We start from the raw sequence: 24,427 nt of genomic DNA, 5'->3' as shown, positions 1-24,427 counted from the left end.
AAGTACCTGAGAAGTCTGGTTAAATACTAGACCTATTGAGAACATAAGCTACTTTAAGCTGTAATTTTACCTTGTACGTCCACATATAGACCTTTACAACTTCTGTACAAGCAGAAGGAATATGAGATACACTGCTACTTCAAATACCAAACTAGAGTAGAACTACTTCAATAAACCTGACGTACATAACATTTCACAGGTTGGATCACTTGGATATTATTTGAAATAGTGCTTTAAATTCCTGGAGAATGATGTTAAGGCAAGAATACATGAGGTACAGTTAGATATGAAAGTTTGTTTGGGGAGATATCCAGCCTTCCAATGAAGCAGATGTTATCATTGCATAAGTTAGGATAAAAGACTGGAAAGAGACCATCACTGGGAAGAGCTTTAGGATATACCCATCATTTTAAGATCTGCCTGTATTCTAGCTGAAGCAAGAGTAAGCATGCAGCATCATACAGGTCATGTGACCAATGAACCAAAGACCGCACTGCACATGCATTAGATAAAGTCAGAAAAGTGGCTACTGTAAAGCCTAAGCACTGCAGTAGATTAGAGAAGGGTGCCTGTACGCACTATTGTAAGGAGTGGGTAACATGTACAACAGTTTGAACTTTGCCTTTCTGGAGAATTCCTCAGACAGTATTTGCATTAGGGTGGGATCCTCTAATACCAATCTCAGAGAAAAGGGTTCAATGTGAAATCTCTAGTTATTTCCAGATGGAATTTTGACTGTCTTATAGTTAAGACAATCACGAAGGAAACAGTGGAAAACTTTGTTTAAAATTAATCCCACCACGCTTCTAGAGAGTTGGTAGAGACCCTTTAGAATGAGGGGAGTCTAAATAGTATAGCTCTGAAATGTGAATGCTGATAGCATCTCTGAGTGAATTAGATGTGCAACTAAGTATCCCGCATTTCCAAAGTGATCATTTAAGCCATAGGATATACCCATATTCTTTCGAGCAATAAATAAGTTATAATAATTTAAAATTTAGTTGGGTTAATCAAGCTATCTGAGTTCCATGCAATAAAGCTCATCTGTTGACAAGAAAAAATTAACCACTTTGATACTGTCCATATAAATTTTCATCAATAGCTTTCATATTTTCTAACAAAAACAAATAGAAACAATGCAGTAATACAACCAAAAAAATACACAGAACCAATAAGTGTTCTACCCAGATTTACAGACATCAATATCTGTCCTGTTATCAATAGAAAAGTGCATATACTAGGTGCCCAGCATAGACCCATTACATCCCAACTTGATTGCTCTCTCATCTCCATATTTGTCTCCAGTCATAATATTTATTTTTATTTATTTATCCTTTGTTGACTGGGCTATTCCCACTAGGCTAGGAGCCTCTTTTCAGGGGAGACCCAACTTGGTATTACTAAGGGAAAATTTGGCCAGGGCACTGGGGAACTTCCAGTTCTTGTCATTGTTGTGAGTGGGGTCCATTTTGATGGACTACTTCCTGTTTCCTTTCCAAGTTCAAAGGCAGCCCAGAGAGACAGGAAGGCAGATGGAGAGGGAAGGAAGTGATGGAGAGGTGAGACAAATGGCGTAGAAAGCAAACACTGAGACTGGAAAATGTGTGCAGGATTCTGAAGAAATGTTTAAAAGAAATCTGTTTGATGGAGATGAGTCAACAATGATGGATGTATAATTACAAACCTCCTGTCAGGAGGGTAGCAGAATGATTTACTAAAGAAATGGAAGCACAGAGTGAGCCAGAAAATGAAGGAGATGTTTCCTTGTGGGTGGGGGGGCATTATGGAGAAAATGCAAACAAGGATGCACAGACAATCTTGAAGAATAGTGGTGAGATGGAAAAGAAAACATATGCAGGGAAATTAAAAGAAGGCAAACATGGAGTAGCAGAAAAGAAGGCATAAGAAAATGAAGAATAGGAGCATGTGGTAAGGATTCAAAGTAAAGGAAACAAAGAAATGGACAGGTATGAAGTGTGGGACAATTTAATAGTCCCACTGGGTGCAAAAGCACACAATGTAAGAGCATTCATTCTAGTTAACAAGAGACATTTTGTGACATTTGAGACAGTTTTTTCAATGAAAAAAAATTCTTTGAGAATATGAAAAAAAGACAAACTGTAACCCATGGAATCTTTATGTGATAAAAGCACTTAATATGGAAACAAAAAAGAAAATTCATGGACAATTTTGAACAAAGGTAGAAACAGAGTTTTTGAAAGGAAATTTGAAAGCTTTATGTAAAGAAGTACAACACATTGCAAACGTTTCTGACAAAAGGGATTTATGGACTGCTGGGTAGAATTGTAATATTGTGATAAAAATAGTAAGGGAAAAAAATTATACATATCCCAAGCATGATAAATGTGAGGAGGAAAAGGGGTATTGTAAAATACTGGTGACATCCCAAAATGTGTTTTTTTTTTTTTTTGTAGAAAAGGCCATTTGATAAGTAACTGTGACAAAAGAAAATGTTATATTTGTAAGGAAATGCAACATGATACAAAAAAGTGAATTAAAATGTTATAAATGTAACAAAATTGGACATTTATGAATGAATTGCAAAAATGAATAATGAGTAAAGAAAAAGAAAGAAAAGAACACGAACAAAGAAGAAATTTCAGAAGTAGACACACAAGAAAAATTAGACGAGAAAAATAATAAACGGCATAGAAGAAGGTTTTGAAATAAGTTATAATGAAGACAAACTGGGAGGTAGTAAAGGAAAAAAGAATTATATTGGTAAAAGGGTAAAAGACAGAAAAAAATGAAAGGGATAAGTTCAAAAGAAAAAGGAAGGGAAATGGATGAATAAGAATATATACAGCTAATGATTGGGAGGGTCAGTATAATGGTTAAGGTGTTTGACTCACAGACACAAGATACAGTGTTTGATTCATATTCTTGTGAGGGAAACTGTCTAGGCTTGAATAGTCTGTTAAGAAATCTAGCTTAGTAATTAACTATGAACATATAAAACCATGAATCTAAAGAAAAGGGAAAATATTAGAGTGTCTTCTGTAAATGTGAATAGCACTAAGAATATAGTAAGAAAGATTATCATTTTGGAGTGGCATAATATATATATATATATATTAGAAGACACAAGATTTTTAACAAATGAAGAAAGATTGCAAACAGAGAAGCTATGGGGCGGAAAGATTTTGAATGAATGGTTAAATGAAGTTTTCATATATAAAGAATTATGTAGTGGAATACTTAATGGACACAAGAAAAGCTGCTGTTATACATGCAGTTCACCAGCCAAGATTCCCCTTTTGACAATCTTCCTTGCTCAAAAGTCTTTGACTGAAGTTCCCTTCCTAATTTGGATATCTTGCTTGGAAGACAAACAATTACCACAATGATTTTGGCTAATGCAAGCTCTACTACAATGATTTTTGATTAAGTAAGATAGAAAAACAGATCTGAACCTTTTAGAGTATAGGAGGAGAACTGCCCTGAGAAAAGTAATATTTTCTGTCTTATTTTGGCATCTTGTAATGGTTTTCTTTTACATTTGCCATTAAATTAACATTTGTTGCACCTTTTTATTTTATTTATATTTTGGTTACCAGGGTAGAACGTTGATCACAGAATAACCAACTTCAAGCTCAGCCTAGGATACAACTGCATAGTAAAAATGAAGAGCAGCAAACAACAAATATCTACAGAAGCATAACAGAACAGATACTGTAACAACAAAAAGCAACAAAACAAATTTCAGTGTACGTATAATAGAATAGACGTGATTAATAATACATTGACATGAATGCAAAAGAAAAATAAAAGATGTGCAACTAAGCTGAAGTACAGGGAAATATATAGTTACACGTTCAACTGGGTTTTACAGGATGGCGTTACTGATATCTAACAGCACACCCCAGAAGAAGAAACAATGTCTGTAAAGTGACAGCTATGTACATAGTAAGGCTCAGACATAACCAGGGAAAGACATAGTTACACGTTCAACAGGGTTTTACAGGATGGCGTTACTGATATCTAACAGCACACACCAGAAGAAGAAACAGTGTCTGTAAAGTGACAGCTATGTACATAGTAAGGCTCAGACATAACCAGGGAAAGACATAGTTACACGTTCAACAGGGCTTTACAGGATGGCATTACTGATATCTAACAGCACACCCCAGAAGAAGAAACAGTGTCTGTAAAGTGACAGCTATGCACATAGTAAGGCTCAGACATAACTAACAATACAGCATAGGAGGCACCTTTGCCATTAACTATACTTTATTATGTCAACAGCTGTTAGTGTAAATTTTTTTTCTTGTAAAACTGCTTTGGTAACACCAAACAAGTCAATTATTTTCTGCACTGCGTAGGCAATTAACAGTGAGTTTTAGTAAAAGGGGTACAGCAGGTTAGCAACAATGCATTTACAGTACACAAAGCTTCTTACCTCCAGGTGCCATTTAAAAACATAGGGGAAACACGCCAAGATGAGCCAAATATGTTAATGGCTTTGGAGAAGCAGTCATTATAGATGAAGCCTGTATAAATTGAGAATATGCTCATCAGCAGAATCAGATAGCGACCACTGAAAAATGTATTCCAGATCTAGAAAAGATACAAAAACAATGTTTCTTTATAAGTAAATACAAGTGCTACATTAAAGAGACACTGCTAGTTTACAGCAATAACTATTTGTGCTTTTCATGAAGCAAATGTTGACGGCAGTTTTTTTTTCTAAAAATTTGGTTTATCATTTGATAAATATAATCACATGCACCTAATCATAACAGAATCTAAAGCTAACTATGATATAAAGTCTCTTCTGTTTTACTTAATTATTATTTTTCAGTGCTAGTGGAAATTCTGCCTTACTCACTTTTTCCCATCAAAGTCCACATATGTAGGAAAGAAAATTTGTGTAAAATCTTACCATAACCATAAATGTCCTTCTCTTCCATGTTGCAGTATTCATCACATATGGGTTTACTCCCTGTTGCTACCCGAACGTCCAGCTAGTATACAAAAGATTTCAGTCACTGTATGGTGTGTTGGACATCTGACGTGGTTAGCTGAATGTGGGCCATAAAAATGACATCTGCACACACCAGCCCTCAGAACTGTAAGCCCCAGTCGGAACCAGTCCTAGCAAGGGTAATGCCAGCTTTGTGCCACCCAGAAAGGGAAATGCTGCATAACAGGAGGGGTAGGTGGGTGTGAAGGAATTCTGCAACATGAAAGAGAAGGACATCTATGTTTATGGTAAGATTTTACACAACTTTTCTTTGCCCTTCTATTCACATGTTACCATAATCATCACATATGGGTGAGTGCCAAAGCTCACTGTGAAGAAGATGGAGGTTGCCTAGTAGAGTTCTGCAGGAATTCATGGAGGATAGCCCTGACAAACCCAGCTCTAGCCCTAGAAATGTGGTCTAACTTGTAGTGTTTGGTGAAGGTGTGCACCGAAGACCAAGTGGCTGCTTCCAATATGGTGGAGTTATCCAAACCCCTGAAGAAGGCCCCTGAGGAGGCCATTGCCCTGGTGGAGTGTGCTTTGACAGTACCTTGCAGGGATTTCCCATGGTGCTTGTAGCAAAAGGTGATAGCTTTGGAAATCCATGTTGAGATAGTTTGTTTAGTTATTGCTTTCCCTAGGGCCTGGGGTGGAAGGAGACAAACAGTTGCTCAGCTTGTCTATTGGACTTGGTTTTGTGCAGATAATATCTGTGTTGCCTGTAAACATCCAAGAATGGAGTACTCTCTCACTCTCTCCCTGTGGATTAGGAAAGAAGTTTAGTAGATGGATGGCCTGATTTAGGGAAAGGTCATTCACCACCTTGGGCATGAAGGAGGGGTTAGTTCTAAGAGTAACCCTGTCAGTGTGGAATACTAAGAAGGGTGGAATAGCCATGAGGGCTTGCAACTCTAACACTCTCCTGGCTGAGGTCAAGGCCATGAGGAGGACAGTTTTCCATGTGCAGTGTTTTAGGGAAGCTTTATCTGCGGGCTTGAATGGAGGGAGCGTGAGCTTCTCTAAAATGTAGTTGAGGTCTCATGGGGGGGGGGGGGTTCCTGGGTGGTCTGAGGTGAAGGACTCCTTTAAGAAATAACTTAGATGGTAGTCTGGAAGCTGGGGATGGGATCCAGAGGCAGGCATGCTGAAATGGCAGACAAATGGAATTTAATGGATGAGAAGGCCAACCCTGTCTGTAATAGTTCACAAAGGTAAGACAGCACTAGAGGGGTCTCACTTTCCAGTGGATCCAACTGCCTTTTGAGACACCATATTGAAAATCTCTTCCACTTTGATAGGTAAGATTTCTTTGTATTTGGTTTCTTACCTCCTGCAGGACAGTGAGCACATCCTCATTGTAAAGGTATCGGAAAGGGATCAGAATACTATCAACCACAGGATGATGTGCAGAGATTGCCACTGTAGGTGTATTTGGGATCCCTTGTGCTGTGTGAGAAGGTTTACTCTGAGGGGTAATTTGTGGTGATTGCCCTTGGATAGCTGTTAGAGGAGGGGGAACCAATGATGTCTTTGCCAACAGGGAGTCACCAGCAAGATTTTTGCTCTGTCCTGCTGGATCTTCATCAGGACCTTCTGAACAAGTGGGAAGGGGGGAATGCATAGAGAAACATCCCCTTCCAGCAGATTGAGAAGGCATCTATTGCCATAGCCTGATGTTGTGGAAGTCTGGCGCAGAAGGACGGACGTTTCCTGTTGATGGAGGAGGCAAACAGGTCTATTTGAGGTGTACCCACCAGTGGACCAGGTCCAGGAAGACATCCCTGTGAAGCATCCATTCGTGATTGTTTGTCATGGATCTGCTGAGGGAGTCTTCTGAGAATTCTGTTGTGAAGAAATGTAAACTGCCTGTAAGGTTACTCCCTGGGAGGTGGCCAGTTTCCACACCAGGAGAGCTAGCCTGCAAAGCTATTAAGATTTGGTTCCCCCCTGCTTGTTTAGATACCACAGCACTGTGGTATTGTCTGTAAAGATTTTTAGTGGTCCTTGTTGTAGGTTGGTTTGGAAGGCTTGCAGGGCCAATAATATTGCTCTCATCTCTCGAATATTGATGTGTTCTTTCCTGTGTGACCCTGGCCACACTCCTTGCACTCTCAGGTGCCCCAGAGTTGCTCCCCAGCCCACGTCTGAGGCATCTGTGTGCATGATCTGTTTGGGTTGAGCTGGTTGAAGGGGAAGACCTAGGTTGAGGTTCACCTGTTTCAACCACCAGTGGACTTCTTGTTTGAGGCAGGGCAGGAGAGGTACCCTGTACTTGAGGGGGTGAGAGTATTGGGTCCAAACTGACCTGAGGTACCATTGCAATTTCCTCATATGGAGTCTTGCTAACAGTAGCATGGGGATAGTGGCTGCCATGTAGCCCAGGAGCCTGAGGTACTGCCTTGTGGTTAATTTTGTAGTCTTGAGGACCAGAAGTAGGTGTTGTGTCAAGTTCTCCACTTTTTTATTTTTTTTGGGGGGGTAGGCTTTCATAATGTCTGTCCAAATCCTGCACTCGAAGAAGACAATGTCTTAAGTAGGGTCCAGATGGAATTTTGGGAAGTTGATTTGAAATCCCAGGGACTGTAGGAGAATAATGGCAACTTGTAAGTGTTGCCGGAAGGGCTGTTTGCAGTCTGCCTGACTAAGCAAGTCGTCCAGGTAAGGGAATATTTGGAATCCTTTTGTCCTGTAGAAGGAAATAACTGGAGCCAGACATTTGGTGAAGACTCTGGGTGCAGTGGAAAGCCCAAAGGGCAAGGCAGAGAATTGAAAGTGAGATGAACCCACAGAGAATCTCAAGCATTTCCTGAAAATGGGCCTTATAGGGATGTGGAAGTAGGCATCCTTGATATCTAAGGTGGCCACGAACCCTTGGGGGAGGAGGAGTGGAAAAAGAGTTGGTAAGGTCAACATCCTGAAGGCTGGGACCTGAAGGAAGAGGTTGAGTAGTGAGAGGTCCACAAATGGCCTCCAGGGACCGTCTTTTCTTGGAACCAGGAAAATCCTGGAGTAGAAGCCTCTTCCTTTTGCAGACAGTGGGACTGTTTGAATGGTGCCCTGAGCCATCAGGTTGTCTAACACTGGCTGTAATAGCGGGAGCTATTCTTTTGGTGGCTGTGGGCTTCCCCTTTTCTTTGGAGGCATGAGCCAGGTCATAAAATACCCATTCTCTATTATAGAGAGGACCCATTTATCTGATGTGATGTGTCCACGCTTGCAGAAAGTGAGAGAGGCACTCTGAGAGAGGGATAGAGGGAGAAGGATGGGGTTTTTAAGTTCGGCAGGTAGTCAGACACTACCTGCCCTGTCTTGAAAGGGTGGCCTCTGGCTAGAAATGGTGGGTGCTCTGGTAGGAGTGGGTTGCTTGTGGAACTTTTCCTAGGCCTTGTGGAAGCTGCAGGGTGAGAGAGCTTTCTAATAAATTGTGTTTTTGTTGGGTAATTTCTCTGGAATTTTGGAATAGGAGAAACCAGCAGGTGTTTTAAATCCTGCATCTCCTTCCCCTTTTGCTGTAATGACTTAAATAAGTCAGCGAGTTTTGTTTTGACAATAAACTTATCTGGTAAAGGTTGTAGGTGTAGCCAGGAGTGCCTTCTCAAAGCAGATGCTGATGCTGCTGACCTGGTTGACGCCTCAGCAGCATCATAACTGCAGTTTATAGTGCCTGGTAACCTGAGAAGTGAGAGCAACTAGGGAAGACAGTGAAGCTTTGGCAGCAGAATCTGGGGAGTCTGACAATTCCTTGGAGATCTTCTCCAAGAGGGATAAGGCATATTTAGCCATGTGTATCTGGTAATTAGTAGGTCTGAAAGCCAGAGTAGCAGAAGTATATATTTTCTTACCCAAACTTTCCATAGTTTTGCTGTCCATGTCAGCAGGGGGAATGGTGGTGGAAGGCAATAGTTTTGAAGCCTTATCAGTGGAAATGGACATAGTGGCAGGGTCTGCAGCAGGACACTTAATTAGAAGCTTTGCATTCTCAGGAACTTTATAAAACCTGTCAGTTTTGCATGGAGCAGGGGTCTGTGAGTCCAGGTTCTGGGATGCTACAGTGAAGGCATCCAGGAAGGCAGGTAGAATAGGTGGAGCAGCAGCAGGGGTTGGGGAATCCACCTGAATTAGGTCATAATACCTTTTCTGGACCTCTGACATTTCAGATGATTCCCACTTGAAATGTTCCTTCATTTTAGTAATAGTTTCCCCAAAGGTCAAATTCTCTGCTGGGGAGTCAGGGTCAATGGATTCTTCTTCTGGGGAGCCATATCCTGGGGGGGGGGGTATATGATAGGGATTCTTCAGAAGAAGAATCAGAGAATTCCTCCTCTTCCCTCTGAGAGGGATCTGATGTCTGAGGCCTAGGGCTCAGGATGGGAGGAGGGATAGTGGATATCCCTGGAGAGATAGGCCGTAAGGCTATAAAGGCATTAAACAGACTTTGGCTGAAGGTCTGCCAGTCCAGGGTATTTTCAGGATCAGGAGACACATGCTTTCTTTTTTCTTTCCTTTTGAAAGGCCTAGTGGGTGTCGGCATGGAGGAAGGACTGGAATCCGGTGACTGTAAGTTAACGCAGTGATCCAACGGTCCTGCTGAGAATGCTGGTTCCCCCCCCAGCATCAGAAATCAATGTCAGAAAAGCCTCTGTGGACGCGCCTCCATACAAGATTATGCAGCTTCTGTAAAGGTACCCGCTGTATCTGAAGTGCTGGAGCCCGAGTCTTCAATCAGGCAGAAGTCGGCCACAAGCTGAGGGTCTGCCGAAAGAGGTGCAGTGGTAAGTCATAGGCCTGATGGTCTTGGCCTTCTTTTTTGGTGGTTTGGCAGGTAAGTCAGCAGAACCCTCCATACCTAAGGCTAACTGTTTGAGACATTGGTTTTCTAGGTATAGGTTGAGCGCATGCAGATGACTGTGGAGAATTTTGGACACAAATGCCTGCCAGATGGTGCAGCCCTTGTAGTTATGCGGCCTACCTAAACAAAAAAAGACATTGATCATGGACATCCTTGTGAGGTATCTGATGGCTGCACTTACACTTGACCCTTTCTGGATGACATGAATAAGCATTAGGATAAAATAAATGACAAAAGGTTCTTCAATGGGGCACTTATCTGATTTCTTGTGAATCCGATGGCCAGGATGCCAGGAACACCTGAACTTTGACTGGTGGCTGAAAAATTCTGAAGGTTGGTGCATGCAGACGTCACTTTTATGGCCCACATTCTGCTAGCCACATCAGATGTCCCACGTACCATACAGTGACTGAAATCTTTTGTATACTGGCTGGATGTTCAGGTAGCAAGAGGGAGTAAACTCATATGTGATGAATACTGCAACATGTGAATAGAAGAACATCTGCAGTATACTCAAACAACATAGTTTTAGAAAGCTGTCTTGTATGCCACATATGTGTCATCCAGTGTGGAGAGCAGAAGTGTGTCAACTCTTTACATGCAACTGGATTAGATGAATTAGAAATGCAGGTATGAGAACACTTATTACCACATGATCTTACCACACTTACAAAATCAGCATGGCCTGATGGAGTCACTACATTAAAAAAGAACTGAGCATTCTAGCAAATGCTCTTTTCACAGTGAATATAAGGGCAGCACACTTTATTGCACGTCTGTTGTACAAAGGCTCTGCATCAGATCAATGAATAAGCAATCTAAGCAAGAGACCACAGTTCTACACTACATGTGCATCATTATGTAAATGTAGTGATGTGTTACCAGGGCATGGACACCAGGGATGAAAATAAAGAAGGAGACCTAAAGTTAAATTATTGTACATCTCCAAGCTTCTGCCAGGACCCTATGAGACATTTTGAATCATAGGCCTGACTGTAAGAGACTATGCCCTGTTTTACTAGTTTCTACATCACAGGAAAGTGTGAAGCAACTGGCAAAAAGAATAACGTAAATACATATCCAGCAATGGTTGATATGAGTAACGGAGAGGTGGAGAGAAATATAGGTTGTCTCAAGGAGAAAAGAAATCTACACTAAAAATAAATAAATAAATAAATAAAACATCAGAAATTTCAGTGCTCTAGAGGCCATTTCAACTTTAGATTCTACAAATTGCCTGCTAGTGAAAAAAATCGTGATATGGTCTGTGATATTTTATCACACTATCCAAGGTAACCAAGCAAGAATAATAACATAATATGCCATCCTCTAAAATGAAACCTGAAACTAAATTTTCCTTATAACATTTCCTCTGTAACTTTACCCAGTAGTAAGTTGCTTAAAGAACACTTGTTTGTGCACTAAGGAGCAGTGTTGCCAAAATTCAGTCATCCATTACCTAGGTGTAGTGTCCACCCTCACAGCATCCAGGTTAGCCTGCTATAACCCCTGCTATACTACCCCTTTGTATTTCACCTACAAAAACCTGACACCATGGATTTGCACTTTCCCAGCTTCTCCACTGCCAGTTTGGCAGATACGGGCATCCTGAAACAATGTAGGAATTGTCTCATGTTCACTGACAACCAACTATTCCTTAGAGAAAAAGATACAGAATGTGAGAGATGTAATTACACCATTTCATGAGGCAAGACTATCACACAAAAGCAGTCAGAATAATCAGGTTATCAGTAATTTAAGCATTACACCCTCCACAGATAGCACTGAGCCAAAACATGCACCAACATATGCTGTGGGACTTTGCAGCCTTCCTAATCTTCAAAGCTCTCCTAGGCATTCGTCCTGCAGAAAGACTCATCAGCAACCCCAAAGTACACCTCCAATACAACACCCAACACAATACATATAGCCACACTCTTTGGAGTCTCACTTGCAAAGCCTATAAAGTAAGCCAACACACTACCCAATATTTTAGTCATAGGAGACTCTATTGTGAGGCATACAGATGACTCATTTACCAGTCTGAAAAAAGTGAAAATAACAGTCAGTTGTCTATCGGGGTCAGGAACCTCCAAATCACTCATTTACTCAAGTTATTAGACCACAAGTACAAGTATGACTCAGTCATAGTCCAAGTGGGTGTAAATGACCTGAGATGTACCGCCCTAGACTACATATAAAGAGAGACATTATGGAGTCCCTAGCTAGTATGTACCTAGCATTGAGCAGCATTCTACCTTCACCAAGGATGATGCCAAAATATGAACAACAGATGATTGACATCAACAATTGGCTTAGTTTCTATTGTCATTCCTAGGGGGTACAATATTTGTCAGTGTGAGAGGATATGGTTAACAGACCAGTTTACTTTGGCAAGGATGGTCTGTGTGTGTCCCCTCTAGGCTTTTGAATATTGACTGAAACATTGTTCTCCCCAGTATTGCCTATTTTAGGCAATACCAATCTGACAAACCTTCTAACATAGCAAAACCAACCCAAGGGAATCTAAAGGTGCTATTGTTCAATATCAGTAGACTAAACAAGAAACACCACTCCGTCCAGGCTCTCCACATTCTGAAGAATATGGATATCCATGCAGTTACTGAGACATGGTTTAAAGCCAATGAGAGCACCCCAGCAGTGCAGGGCTACATTGTCTTCCACACATTTAGACCAGCTACTGCATAGGCTGGGACCATGGCTGGCCTTACACTTAGCCTAGGATGCCATGCTTGTAAGGGTAAGGGTGTTTTTTCTCCATTGATTTATTTATTTATTTTTAAAGCACTATTTCTTTGCTGTAAAAATAAATAAATAAAAAACTCGTACTAAAAGAATATGCATCTGTGGCCTAATGAGTGCCATAGGGAAGGCAGGGCACTGCTCTAAACATTGTGAGATCACAAGAGTAGATTCCTCACAACATTCAAATGTGGAAGTGAAGGCACCTGAAGGGATCCTTTTTTTTTTTTAATTTTATTTTAGTTTAAATTGAGATGGGGAACCATGAAAACATCAGACACACAATGCTACAGAGCCTGATGAATGGTACAGGGAGTGTTAATGCTGTTTGTGAGATTACGCTGGCAATGATTTTCCAGATAGTTTTTGGCAAAATTAGATTCGTGGTTTATGGGGATATCTGATTAGGGGAATGGCATTGTTAGATAAGTGCTATTACTTTTTTTTTCAATTACACTTGCAGTGATTAACCAGATATATTTTGACAATATTTATTTGGCTTTGTGATTTGTGTGGACCAACTTGATTGGAAAACTTTAACCTGTGTGGCATCTTATTTGTGTGAACTGTGGAGCATGTGTTTTTACAATAATGTTGGCAGTGATCAACCAGCTATTTTTGACAATATTTCTCCTGCTTTGAGATTTTTATGTAGAGAGTGGAACATTCCTATTTTAGGCCTGATTTACCCCTATAAAGGATGTCTTATTATTGTAACAATAAAGAAAGAGGGCTTTCATCTTGCATCTCCTTTTCATGAAGCACATATAAATGACTTTGTATGGTATAATTTTACAATACTGTTCGCTAAAGTCTACAGACTGTAGACACTTCCAATTTGATAATGTGCTTATCTTTTTCCATAATTTTTGTCACTCTGTTTTTTGAGCATATGTTTATGAGTAGCATCGCACATTCTTACTAGAAATGGAAATAATTAAGTGCTATTTGGTATTCAAATTTCATGCTAATTAGATGTCCAGATTTTTAGCTGGATGTTCCTACATGGTAAGGATCTGTATTAATATTTTCAATATCTGTAACTCGAGAGGTATATTATGGAGGTGAAATAATATAGCAATAACCCACGCCTGGGTGTGGGTAATGCTGGATTTACCCATGGTTGGCGTGGTTTGGTCACGAGGGCGAAGCCAAACAAAGCCAACCGTGGGTAAATCCAGCATTACCTACACCCAGAAGTGGGTTATTGCTATTATGCAATGACATTATTTAAGAAAAAAAATAATTACTTTTCTTAAATAATGGCATTGTATAATGCCTCTTTGCTGCCCTTCCGCAGCAGTCTGGTATTCTGCGGCAGTTCTGATGTACTGCACATGCGTATGCCTACCCAGTACATTAGAGCTGTGGACAAAAGCAATGGAGAAAGCAAGATCTCCATTGCTTTTATTAAATGGGTTTAACATAGCGATACAGCTTTAAAATAAGCAACGGAGAATCTCCATTGTGTATTTTAAAGCTGTCTCGCTATGTTAAACCCATTTAACATAGCAAGACAGGTTTTAAAAAAAAGCAACGGAGAAAGCAAGATCTCCGTTGCTTTTTACACACTGTGTCACTATGTTAAAGGAGTTTAACATAGCGAGACTGCTTTAAAAAAAGCAACAGACATCTCAGTTGCTTTTTTAAACCTGTCCCGCTATGTTAAACTCCTTTAACATAGCGAGACAGTGTTTTAAAAAAGACTTATACTAATGGAAAAAGTCCGGGCGACCGGAACTTTTTCCATTAGTATAAGTAGATTTACAACGTGCACGCTGACCAATCAGCATGCACGTTTTGGAATATTAATGGGGGGTCATGGTATAATATTACATAGCTCTCAGATGTTGTGGTTATAACTGCTTGGTGAGGGTTGTGGTTGGCTGGACTCAACTGTCATTTGTTCAGTTTAAACAGTCACTATCTGGCTTTGTATGACTAGTGTGCACTTGTGAGATGTAAGGTGGGCTACTTAACTGGATAACGGATATGTACAGTCAGATTAGGCATAACTGCTGTGGCCATTTTCTGTGTAGAAAAATGACTAGTTGCCTGCAACTATTTGCTTATTACTTTGACTCTTCATGACTCATGCGATTATGTGAAACAAAGTGCAATATTTTCATGTGTGGCAACTGCTGGTTTGGAACAAAGGTGAAATACGTTACAGGGTCATCCTCTTTTATCATACTCAGATGTCCTTATTTTACAAAGAAGTGGCTATAACTGCTCAGTCCAGTTGCCTGGATGATTGTAACTGACCATGTGTCATTTGCATCTCTCAAAACAATAAGGGATAGGGCGGAGCCTAGATGGCCAAGTGAGAGCAGTGAATTTTGAGAGCTACATAAACTAGTATAATAATATAGGAACATATTATTATTTTCAAGTTTAAAACATCAGAAATCTATAGATAAACTACTAAACTACATAAATATCACTTTTGGGGGAGATATACAAACATTTTCCTTCAAGTAACTTGGAGATATATTGAGCCACTGAATATGAACAACTCAAGGAATTCTCATCCAGATGCTTCTTTGAAAAAAGAACTGCAATTTATGACATCTACCTTACAGGAACTATCTTTGAAGATGGGTGGCTTTAAAAACGACTTAGAAAACCTCAAATTAAATTCTCAAAAACAGATTGATACTCTTAAGGAACTATTACACCACTACCATACAAAAATAACAAATATAGAGACTTCTCTAAATGACATTGAAGGGAGACTTAAAGAGAAAGAATTCCAAAAAGAATTTCTACTTAAACAGAATACATGGCTGCTTAACTCATTCACTCCGGAGCAGCTCAGAAAAAGCTGCCTGCTTAATTCCACCATAGGAACAACAGTGCAGCCTGAGCTCATTTTCAGAAAATCCATTTCTAATAACATACAGAAAACAAATGTTCATAACTCTTTAACTATAAGAGCTAGACTAAAAATATACATGCAAAAGTTGTTCAGCAGATGCTGACCTTTCCAACAGTGCAAATGTTGATAGTGTGTATCAGTCATTATTAAATATTTGGCAAGGAATGCTGATATTGTGCATATTTTTTTACCTTTTTGGAAAAGCAAAGCACAATATATTGGTCAATGTACCATGCAAACCCATATAATTTGTATTTAATTTGTTTGTATGAATGTCAGCTTTAAAATGATGCCTTAACCATTACTGTGTGATGCTCCTTTACAGAGATATTCACAGAAATATGATTAATATAATATTTCTCATAATTGATAAATAAAACATAATATCTCATCACCTGTAACAGACAGAGGCTACATATCAGTATACAAGTTGTGTGCCTCAATGTCAGCTTCAAAATGATGCATCATTTGTGTTATCACCATGCTCCCTTGCAAAGATATGGGCATAATAATGAGAAGTACTGGAAATGTATAATTTTCATAATTCTACATGACTAAACAAACTGTGATATCTGTACATGTGTACACTGCACAGTCACAGTTCTTTTACCATTTCACAAATGACGCAGCCATGTTGTAAGGAGTTACACTGTCTTCAAAATGAGGTATCACTTGGCACACTGACATGCTCCCTTGCAAAGTTATTTACCAAAATATGAAAAAAATCATAATTTCCATAACCTAAGTCTGAAACAAACTTTGATATCTGTAAATGTGTGCAACATACAGGCACAGTTCTTTTACCATGTTGGAGCTATGAATACTGTCTTCAAAATTAGTTATTACTTAGCATATTCAGGTGCTCCCTTGCAAAGTTATCTACCAAAATATGAAAAAAAAATCATAATTTCCATAACCTAAGATAATCTAAGTCCCAAACAAACTTTGATATCTGTACATGTGTGCAACATACAGGCACAGTTGTTTTACCATGTTGGAACTATGAATACTGTCTTCAAAATGAGGAAATACTTAGCACATTCAGATGCTTCCTTGCAAATGTATTTACCAAAATATGAAAATATGAAAAAAATCATAATTTCCATAACCTAAGTCCAAAACAAACTTTGATATCTGTACATGTATACAACATAGAGGCACAGTTGTTTTACCATGTTGGAACGATGAATACTGTCTTCAAAGTGAGGCATTACTTAGCACATTCAAATGCTTCCTTGCAAAGTTATTTACCAAAATATGAAAAAAAAATCATAATTCATAGGTTCATAGGTTGGTACTAGGCTATCAGCCCTAGGGCCTATACAAGCCTAGCCATAACAATTCCCTCGCTATTTCTTCCCACACTATTTACTTCCCTGGACCCCTGTCTAAGTCAGGGCAACTGAAGTGATCCCCAGGGTGAATTTCCTTTCTCCCATCCAATTTTCAAGGTTCCTTTTGAAGAGGGCCAAAGAGGCACTCTGCTTGACATGTATGGGCAATCTATTCCAGAGTCTGGGGAGTCTCTGGGTCAGGAATCTACCCCTCCAGCATGTTTTGTTTATTCTAGTGACAAGGTTTAGATCCCTGGAGCATGTGGCACTGAGGAATTGGGATTTCTTTAAGTGTAGCATGTCCAGCAGCTCTGGGTTTGACATGGCCTTGTATGTTAAGCAGAGGTCGCCTCTGAGTAGACGATATGCGACAGAGTATAGCTGGAGTTTTTTAAGGCGGTCAGCATAGGGCATCTGCTTTAGACCTGTGATTCTTTTAGTGAGGTATTTCTGTGGCCTTTCCAGTTTTTGCAGATGTCTTGAGAGGTACATACCAAATTGGGCGTTGTATTCTATAATGGGTCTAATGAGGGATGAGTACAGTGGGACAATGACCTCCTTTTTTCTGGATGAAAAGCTCTTAGTGATGAGGTGTGCCACATAGAAGGATTTCCTGACTGTTGTGGCGATGTGGTTATCAAAGGTGAGACCACTGTCCATCTGTGTCCCTAAGTCTCTTATCACACTTTCGGCGTTTAGTGTACTGACACCTATATGGTAATTCACTGGTAAATGTTTTTTCCCAAAGGAGATAACTATACATTTCTTGGCATTGAGCTTGAGCCCATGGCTCTGGCACCAAGCACATGTTTCTGTAAGGCCTTTTTGTAGAGTATCCACATCATTTGGGGATTCAATAATGGCTCCCAGTTTGCAGTCATCTGCAAACTTTGTTAGCCAGAGTCCCTTAGTGTTGGCCTGTATTTCAGAGAAGTAGATGCCAAACAAGAGTGGTCCCAGGACTGAACCCTGAGGTACTCCACTTGTTACTTGTCTGGAGCTGGATTTGGAGTCAGTTACTTTTACAGTGTTGGTTCTATCAGTAAGCCAGTTAGCAACCCATTGGGTGATGTAGGGATTAATGCTCAGCTTATTAAGTTTATCTATGATTCCAGAGTGGAGGATGGTGTCAAAGGCCTTGGAAAGGTCTAGATAGGCTGTGTGAACCACCTTATCATTGTCCATGGCTCTGGAGACTGATTCAAAGAAGTCAATCTGGTTCAGGAGTCAAGATCGGCCCTTCACAAACCCACACCAGGTGGGGTCCAGTGTTTGAAGGTTGCCAATGTCTTTGTTTATAAGTTCCATAATAATAATACGCTCCATGGCCTTGCAGATAAGGCTTGTCAGACTGATGGGACGGTAGTTTCAAGGATCCAAGGTGGATTCCCCCCTTGTGGAGTGGGATAACTGTAGCTCTGTGCCACTCTGTGGGCACGAAACCTGAGGTGAGGCTATGATTAAACATGACACTTAGGTGAGGTGCCAGTTCATATTGTAGTTCATGTACTACACAGCCCGGGATGTCATCTGGTCCCATGGATGCTGTATTCTTAGCTTTGGAGAGTGCATTTTTTTACCTGTGTGGACATTATTACCAGAATTTGGCAATCTTCCAGTATTGAGATGGGCCATTTAGGCAGTGGGGGGGGGGTGAAGTTGGCACTGAATCGATCTGCCAAAATATTGGCAATATCCTTGGGATCAGTATATTTAGTGCCTTTCTGTTTTAGCTCAGAGCAGATCTGAGCATTGCGATTTAGATTCTTGACATAGTTATAGAATGCCTTGTGTTTGTCTTTGGAATCTTTGGCAATTTTATTTTCGGAACTAGTTTTGGAGGATTTTATGAGGATCTCAGTTTCTTACTGAGGCTGGTGAGGGAGTTTTTTGCATCCTGTGATTTTCCTCTTTTCTGCAACAGTTTCTTCCTTTTGTTGTAAAGTTTGTTTATGGCACGGGACCACCAGATTGGCTTCCTTTTTTTGGATGAGAGCATCTTGGTTCTATTTGGGATGGCATGATTCATGCATGAGTGGATGTGCTCATACAGTGCCTTAGTGTAGGATTCAGCAGTCAAACTTTTAGTTCCCATCTGCATGGGTGTCATGAAGTTTGTCACTTCTGACTTGAGTAGCATGAAGTTGGCTTTGGAGAAATTTTTTACGGAGGTTTCCTTACTGGGGGGGTGGGGGTGGGATGTGGATGTTAAGGGTGATTAGCTTATGGTCAGACCTGACTAAAGAAGGGGTGACAATAGGTGTGGAGCATCGATTTCCCATGTTGGTAATGACCAGGTCTAGGATATTGGAGCCCCTGGTGGGACCATGGATTAGTTGATCCAGGGCACTGGAATTTATGAATTCCAAGAACCGTTGGGAAAAGGTGTTGGTACACGAGTAGTTTTCCCAGTTAATGGCAGGGTAGTTAAAATCACCCAGTATTAGGGTGTTTGGTTCTATCTTAATATTTTCCAGTATGTTTAGAAAGGTGTAGTGAGAATCTTGGGGCATGGTGGGGGATCTGTAGCAAGTTACAATTTGGATTGCAGTCTTACCTAGTATTAGTTGCACCTGGAGAATTTCAGATGCATTGTGTTGGGCAACTAGCCTGGTGGTGTGAATATCCTTGGTGAATACTGACACTCCTCCACCTTTAGTGTTTTGGTCCTGGTTTGGTGGCTGAAGAGTGTGGTAAAAGTTGTAGCCTGGTATTGCAGGGGTGCTTTCTGGAGCCTTGAACCAGGTCTCAGTTACTGCACAGATATCAATGTTCTCCATTTTTAGGAGTGCCTCGAGAGAGTGTATTTTGAGGTTTAGACTTCTAGCATTGAGTAGCATCACCTTCAGATTTTGCATGCTTGTACCTGTTACGGTGGTGGTTTTGTCCTTTGAACTTTGCCTAAAAAAGGCATTATAGGGGTGGCAAGAGCCTTAGACAGTAACCTGAATCCCAGGGGCGACAGGTGCAGACCATCTCTGGCAATGCATCATGGTCTGTCGATCATGTCGTCCCAGGCAGACAGATACTGGATCCCCTTTGAATGACACCAGAAGCTTAGCCAATTGTTGAAGTCAATCATTTTGTCCTTATATTGTGGTATCATTCTGGGCAAAGGCAGGATGCTACTCAGGGCTAGGGTCATACCTGCCTGGGCCACATGATCCGAGAGCTCTTCCATGTCTTTTTTCATGTAGTCCAGGGAGGTACATCTCAAGTCATTCACTCCAACATGGACAATGACAGAGTCATATTTGTACTTGTTGTGGAGTGACTTGAGTGCATGTGTTATGTGGCGGATCCTGGAACCCGACAGGCAGCTGACTATAATTTTCTCCTTGTTCAACCTGGTGGGTGGGACATCAGTGTGCCGGACTATAGAGTCACCTATGACTAAAGTGTTAAGTACATTGTCTTGCCTTAGGGGCTGTTGCTGGGTGGCACACTGGTGTTGTGAGCTATGTGACACTTTGGTTGTGATATTTCCATAACCTATGTCTAAAACAAACTTTGATATCTACACATGAGTACATCATACAGGCACAGTTCTTTTACCATGTTGGAACTATCAATACTTTCTTCAAAATGAGCTATTACTTAGCAAATTCAGATGCTCCCTTGCAAAGTTATTTACCAAAATATGAAAAAAAAAACATAATTTCCATAACCTGAGTCCTAAAAAAATGATATCTGTACATGTGTACAGCATTCAGACCCAGTTGTTTTACCATGTAGACACATGTGATTTTAAATATACTCATTCTTGGTGTAGCCATCATACTGCTGAATGGGTACATGTAAACAGAACAAGCAAGGTAAGGACCGCCACTCCACTAATGAACCCAGGAAAGGCATGGGACTTCATTGACAGGCAAGGCCATCTGATCTGTCAGATAGCTGTGTTGGCTACCCACTCACACAGCTGATACCAGTACAGTCTCACAACCTCCTTCAATGTCAGCAGTCTGCCTTACCTATGCTTTTTCTCTTTACATGTGTCCATTCAGCAGTGGACCTAAGGGAGCAAGTTCTGTATTACTAAGCCCTTCCTGTCATCTAAACTCTACACATGCCTGATAAAAGCAGAATAAAAAAAAGAAATATTGCAGGATGGTTACTGACATATTAGATTTTTGGGGTAGCACTCTCCTGAAACAATTGTTCTTTCTCAGCATCTTCACCAGCTCCTTACCACAGTTATTTGTCAAACTCAGAAAAATATATTTTACACAACACATTTCATAATACAGTTGTACTTACCATACTGGTCCTACTTGGTCATGGGTGTTTTCCATTCTTCTCAGAAGCTGCATGTTACCAATCCTGCATAGCTCTCCTAACGCCATTGCGGAGGTCAGTCAAGAACAACACAATGCCCTCCTCAGTTAGGTGAACACCATCCCTTCTGAACAGGTAAACATCTTCTGCGGTGATGCTGTCATGGCAGATTGTAGATCCACCGACCCTGTGCATCAAGCCATGCACGAACCCATTCTGCAAACGTCTGGCCTTGTGCACTGCCCATTGACTGTTTGCTGTTTTCCATACCTGTCGAGGAATTATGTCAGACCACACGAAATGACAACATGCCACCATGACGGCAGGTGTTCAAAAATTGCTCTGATTTGAAACCGTAGCCTTCCGAGTGTTTGATTGATCACATCATTCCCTCCAATGTGCAGCACAAGGATATCGGGTTCAGGGTAGATGGAACACTTTTCTTCCAACAATTGCAGTACTCCGCTCCAATGCATACCTCTTCTTCCAATCCAGTGTACCTTCACACTGGATGTGGGGAAGTTCAAGTTGTACTGGTTTTCAGTTACTGAGGCATGGCTGGCAGCCCAGTGAATGTAGGAATGACCACATACACACACTCTCACTTGTTGTTCTCCTGCTTGTAAAGCCATGTCAGTGTCAGAAGGTGGACGAACCTGCACAAGAAAGAAAATGCAAACAGATTACTACTGATGTTTGACAGATGTATTGGAAGACATACATATATATATGTATATCATAATGCATTACCTGGTTAAACCATCCAAATCTTCAGTCCTATCCACAGGGGCATTATTCTTTTCATTAGGCACATAAGTGGTGATGATGCTGCAGAGGTACATACCTACCACCCATGAAAACACCAAATTACACACAATGACTGACAAGGGGGCACAGAAAGGGCACATGTAAATGGAAAAAGCAGAGTAAGGACCACCACTCCACTAATATGCCGAGGACAGGCATGGGGCTTCAGCTCATGGGCATCTGAAGTGTCCCATGCCAGTGCCGGCTACCCACTCAGACTGCTGGTAGCAGCAATGACTGCCAAATGACAGCACTCTGCCTTACCTCTGCCTTTTCCATTTACATGTGTCCTTTTGGCAATGGCCATAAGGACTGAAACGGGGAGTTAATGTAAACCCTCTTCCCTTTACTTACATACCTTTACTACACCTGAAGGGAGGGAGACTGAGTGAAGAGCTACACCAAGACAACATGTGAAAAGACCAAGACTGACCCAGGAAAGAAGCCTAGTGATACAATGTTCAATTTCAGTAGTTCACAAAAGTATGAAGCACATAACCACAATGGGGACTTTACTGTGTATCAAACAAATTATAAAAATGACAGAAAGAACTTGGTGGGGGGGGGGGGTGGCTTGAAATTACTGCATGTAGACAAAAACCCAAATCTGGCTTATGCATTCATTGATGTGATAAAGACTTATGTGAATAACAGTGACAGCTGCTGAGAGTTTTAGCTGAAAAGTGGTAATGACTCAGTGTTGTCCTGTAACTGCACTTATTGTTAATGTGATACTTACCTGCATGTCATTGCTGCATAGTTCTGCATGCTCAGACATAGGTGATAATTACTGCACCTAACCTGCTGAGTAGCCATTCATTATATTACCTGGTGCAGGTTTAACAGACTCATTACCATTTATTAGGAGAAGATCAGAGTAATTCAGTAAAAATAGTATAACACATATTACTGAGTAATTCCTCCTAACTAAATTCTACACAGCAGTGACAGAGCCAGGAATATTGCCCAGAATATATGGTAGCTCTATGCTGGTACTAGTCTGCAAGTAATAACATCTGAGTGAGCAATGCCAGAAATCAGCAATAAAATGCATCTCACTAAGCCTCTTATCCCACCCAAACATATTTTGACTACATGCTTAATACTGTTTTTTGACATAAATGTTGTAGCATACTGTTGTGTCTGTATATAAACAAATACCAAAAGTCAGAAATATTGCCCTACATACTGAGATGAGCAATGCCAGAACTACTGTAATAAAATGTATATAACATTTATATCACTGAGCCCTTCCTGTCACCTAGGGTCTATATTAGAACATCAAAGTTTTAGAACTTCAGATGTTCTAATATCGACCCCTATTCAGCGAAAGCTGAAAACATCGAACATACAGAAGAGCAAATTTTTTCCTAGGGAAAAAAATTGCTGTTACAAAACACATACACACAGCACAAGCTAACCAAACAAACAGCAATCCACACACATACAGCTAAAATCATACACCTAACCCTACACTAAACTATACACACACCACTAACCACTAACTATCCACATACCTTAACCCAAACCCTAACCCTAAGGTCCGTCACTATCGCACACTCACCTCACCCGTGCCCTAACCCTAACACCTACCCCGCCCAAACCCTCATGTCCACACAATCGCACACTTACCTGACCTGCGCCCTAAACCTAACTCACCTAACCCGCCCTAAGCCTCACATCCACACAATTGCACACATACTTAACCTGCGCCCTAACTCACCTAACTCGCCCTAACCCTCACGTCCACACAAATGCACACATACCTAACCCGCACCCTAACCAACCTAACCCGCACTCAATTGCACACTTACCTGAACCCGACCCATAATTTTCCACCACAGTGCTGAAAATACCAAAGCAACAGAAACGGACAACCAAATTCTTTCCCTGGGAAAAAATTCAGTTTTCTTTTGCTTCGATATTTTCAGCTTTCGCTGAATAGGGGACGATATTAGAACATTCGAAGTTTTGAAACTTCGATGTTCTAATGTAGACCCGTCACCTAAACTATACACATCTTGCTGATTATATTAGATACATTCCCTGTAAGCAATGAATCAAACTTATGAACCAATAATTGCAAAACTACCCATTTCAGAACATTTGAGTCATAAAAGGCCACTCTGACATCTGTCATTACAATTCACCAATATCAGTCAACAAGCAAATCTCTGCAAAAATAAAAGTCATTTCATTGGAACATGGCTCATACCATTTGAGAAACACATGTCCTCCCCCGTGATCAGCAGCTGTCTCCCACATTCATGTGCCAAGCACCCAAAACCACTACATAAACTTGGGATGAATAGGCTGTAGTCAGGTATTTATGATTCTATGCCACTGATAAAGCTGCATGCAGTTGCCTTTGACCTCTGCTGTGTCGAATATCCAAGATACAGACATAGATATTATGGCTGGCATCATAAATCAATTGCATTCATTTATCTACTTCTAAGGTAGTTATCATAATGTAAAATATAAATAAAAATAAAAATAGTTGTCATTTTATGGTATTGTTTTTCATATTT

General features: G+C 40.6%; 1 protein-coding gene across 1 annotated transcript in view; it reads right to left on the bottom strand.

The window, feature by feature from the left end:
• Nucleotides 1-24,427, bottom strand: part of ATP6V0A4 (ATPase H+ transporting V0 subunit a4) — a 563,239-nt gene that overhangs the window by 169,959 nt on the left and 368,853 nt on the right. The window contains exon 13 of the mRNA XM_044088210.1: nt 4,421-4,578. Coding sequence (XP_043944145.1) covers nt 4,421-4,578 — 158 coding nt within the window. The remainder of the gene's footprint in view (nt 1-4,420; nt 4,579-24,427) is intronic.

This window comes from Protopterus annectens, chromosome 11.part0 (assembly GCF_019279795.1).
Source record: "Protopterus annectens isolate FY-2018-M chromosome 11.part0, PAN1.0, whole genome shotgun sequence".
Classification (NCBI taxonomy): Eukaryota; Metazoa; Chordata; order Ceratodontiformes; family Protopteridae; genus Protopterus; species Protopterus annectens.
The sequence above is the reverse complement of the archived record's forward strand: the minus strand, read 5'-3'. Positions and strand labels throughout refer to the sequence as shown.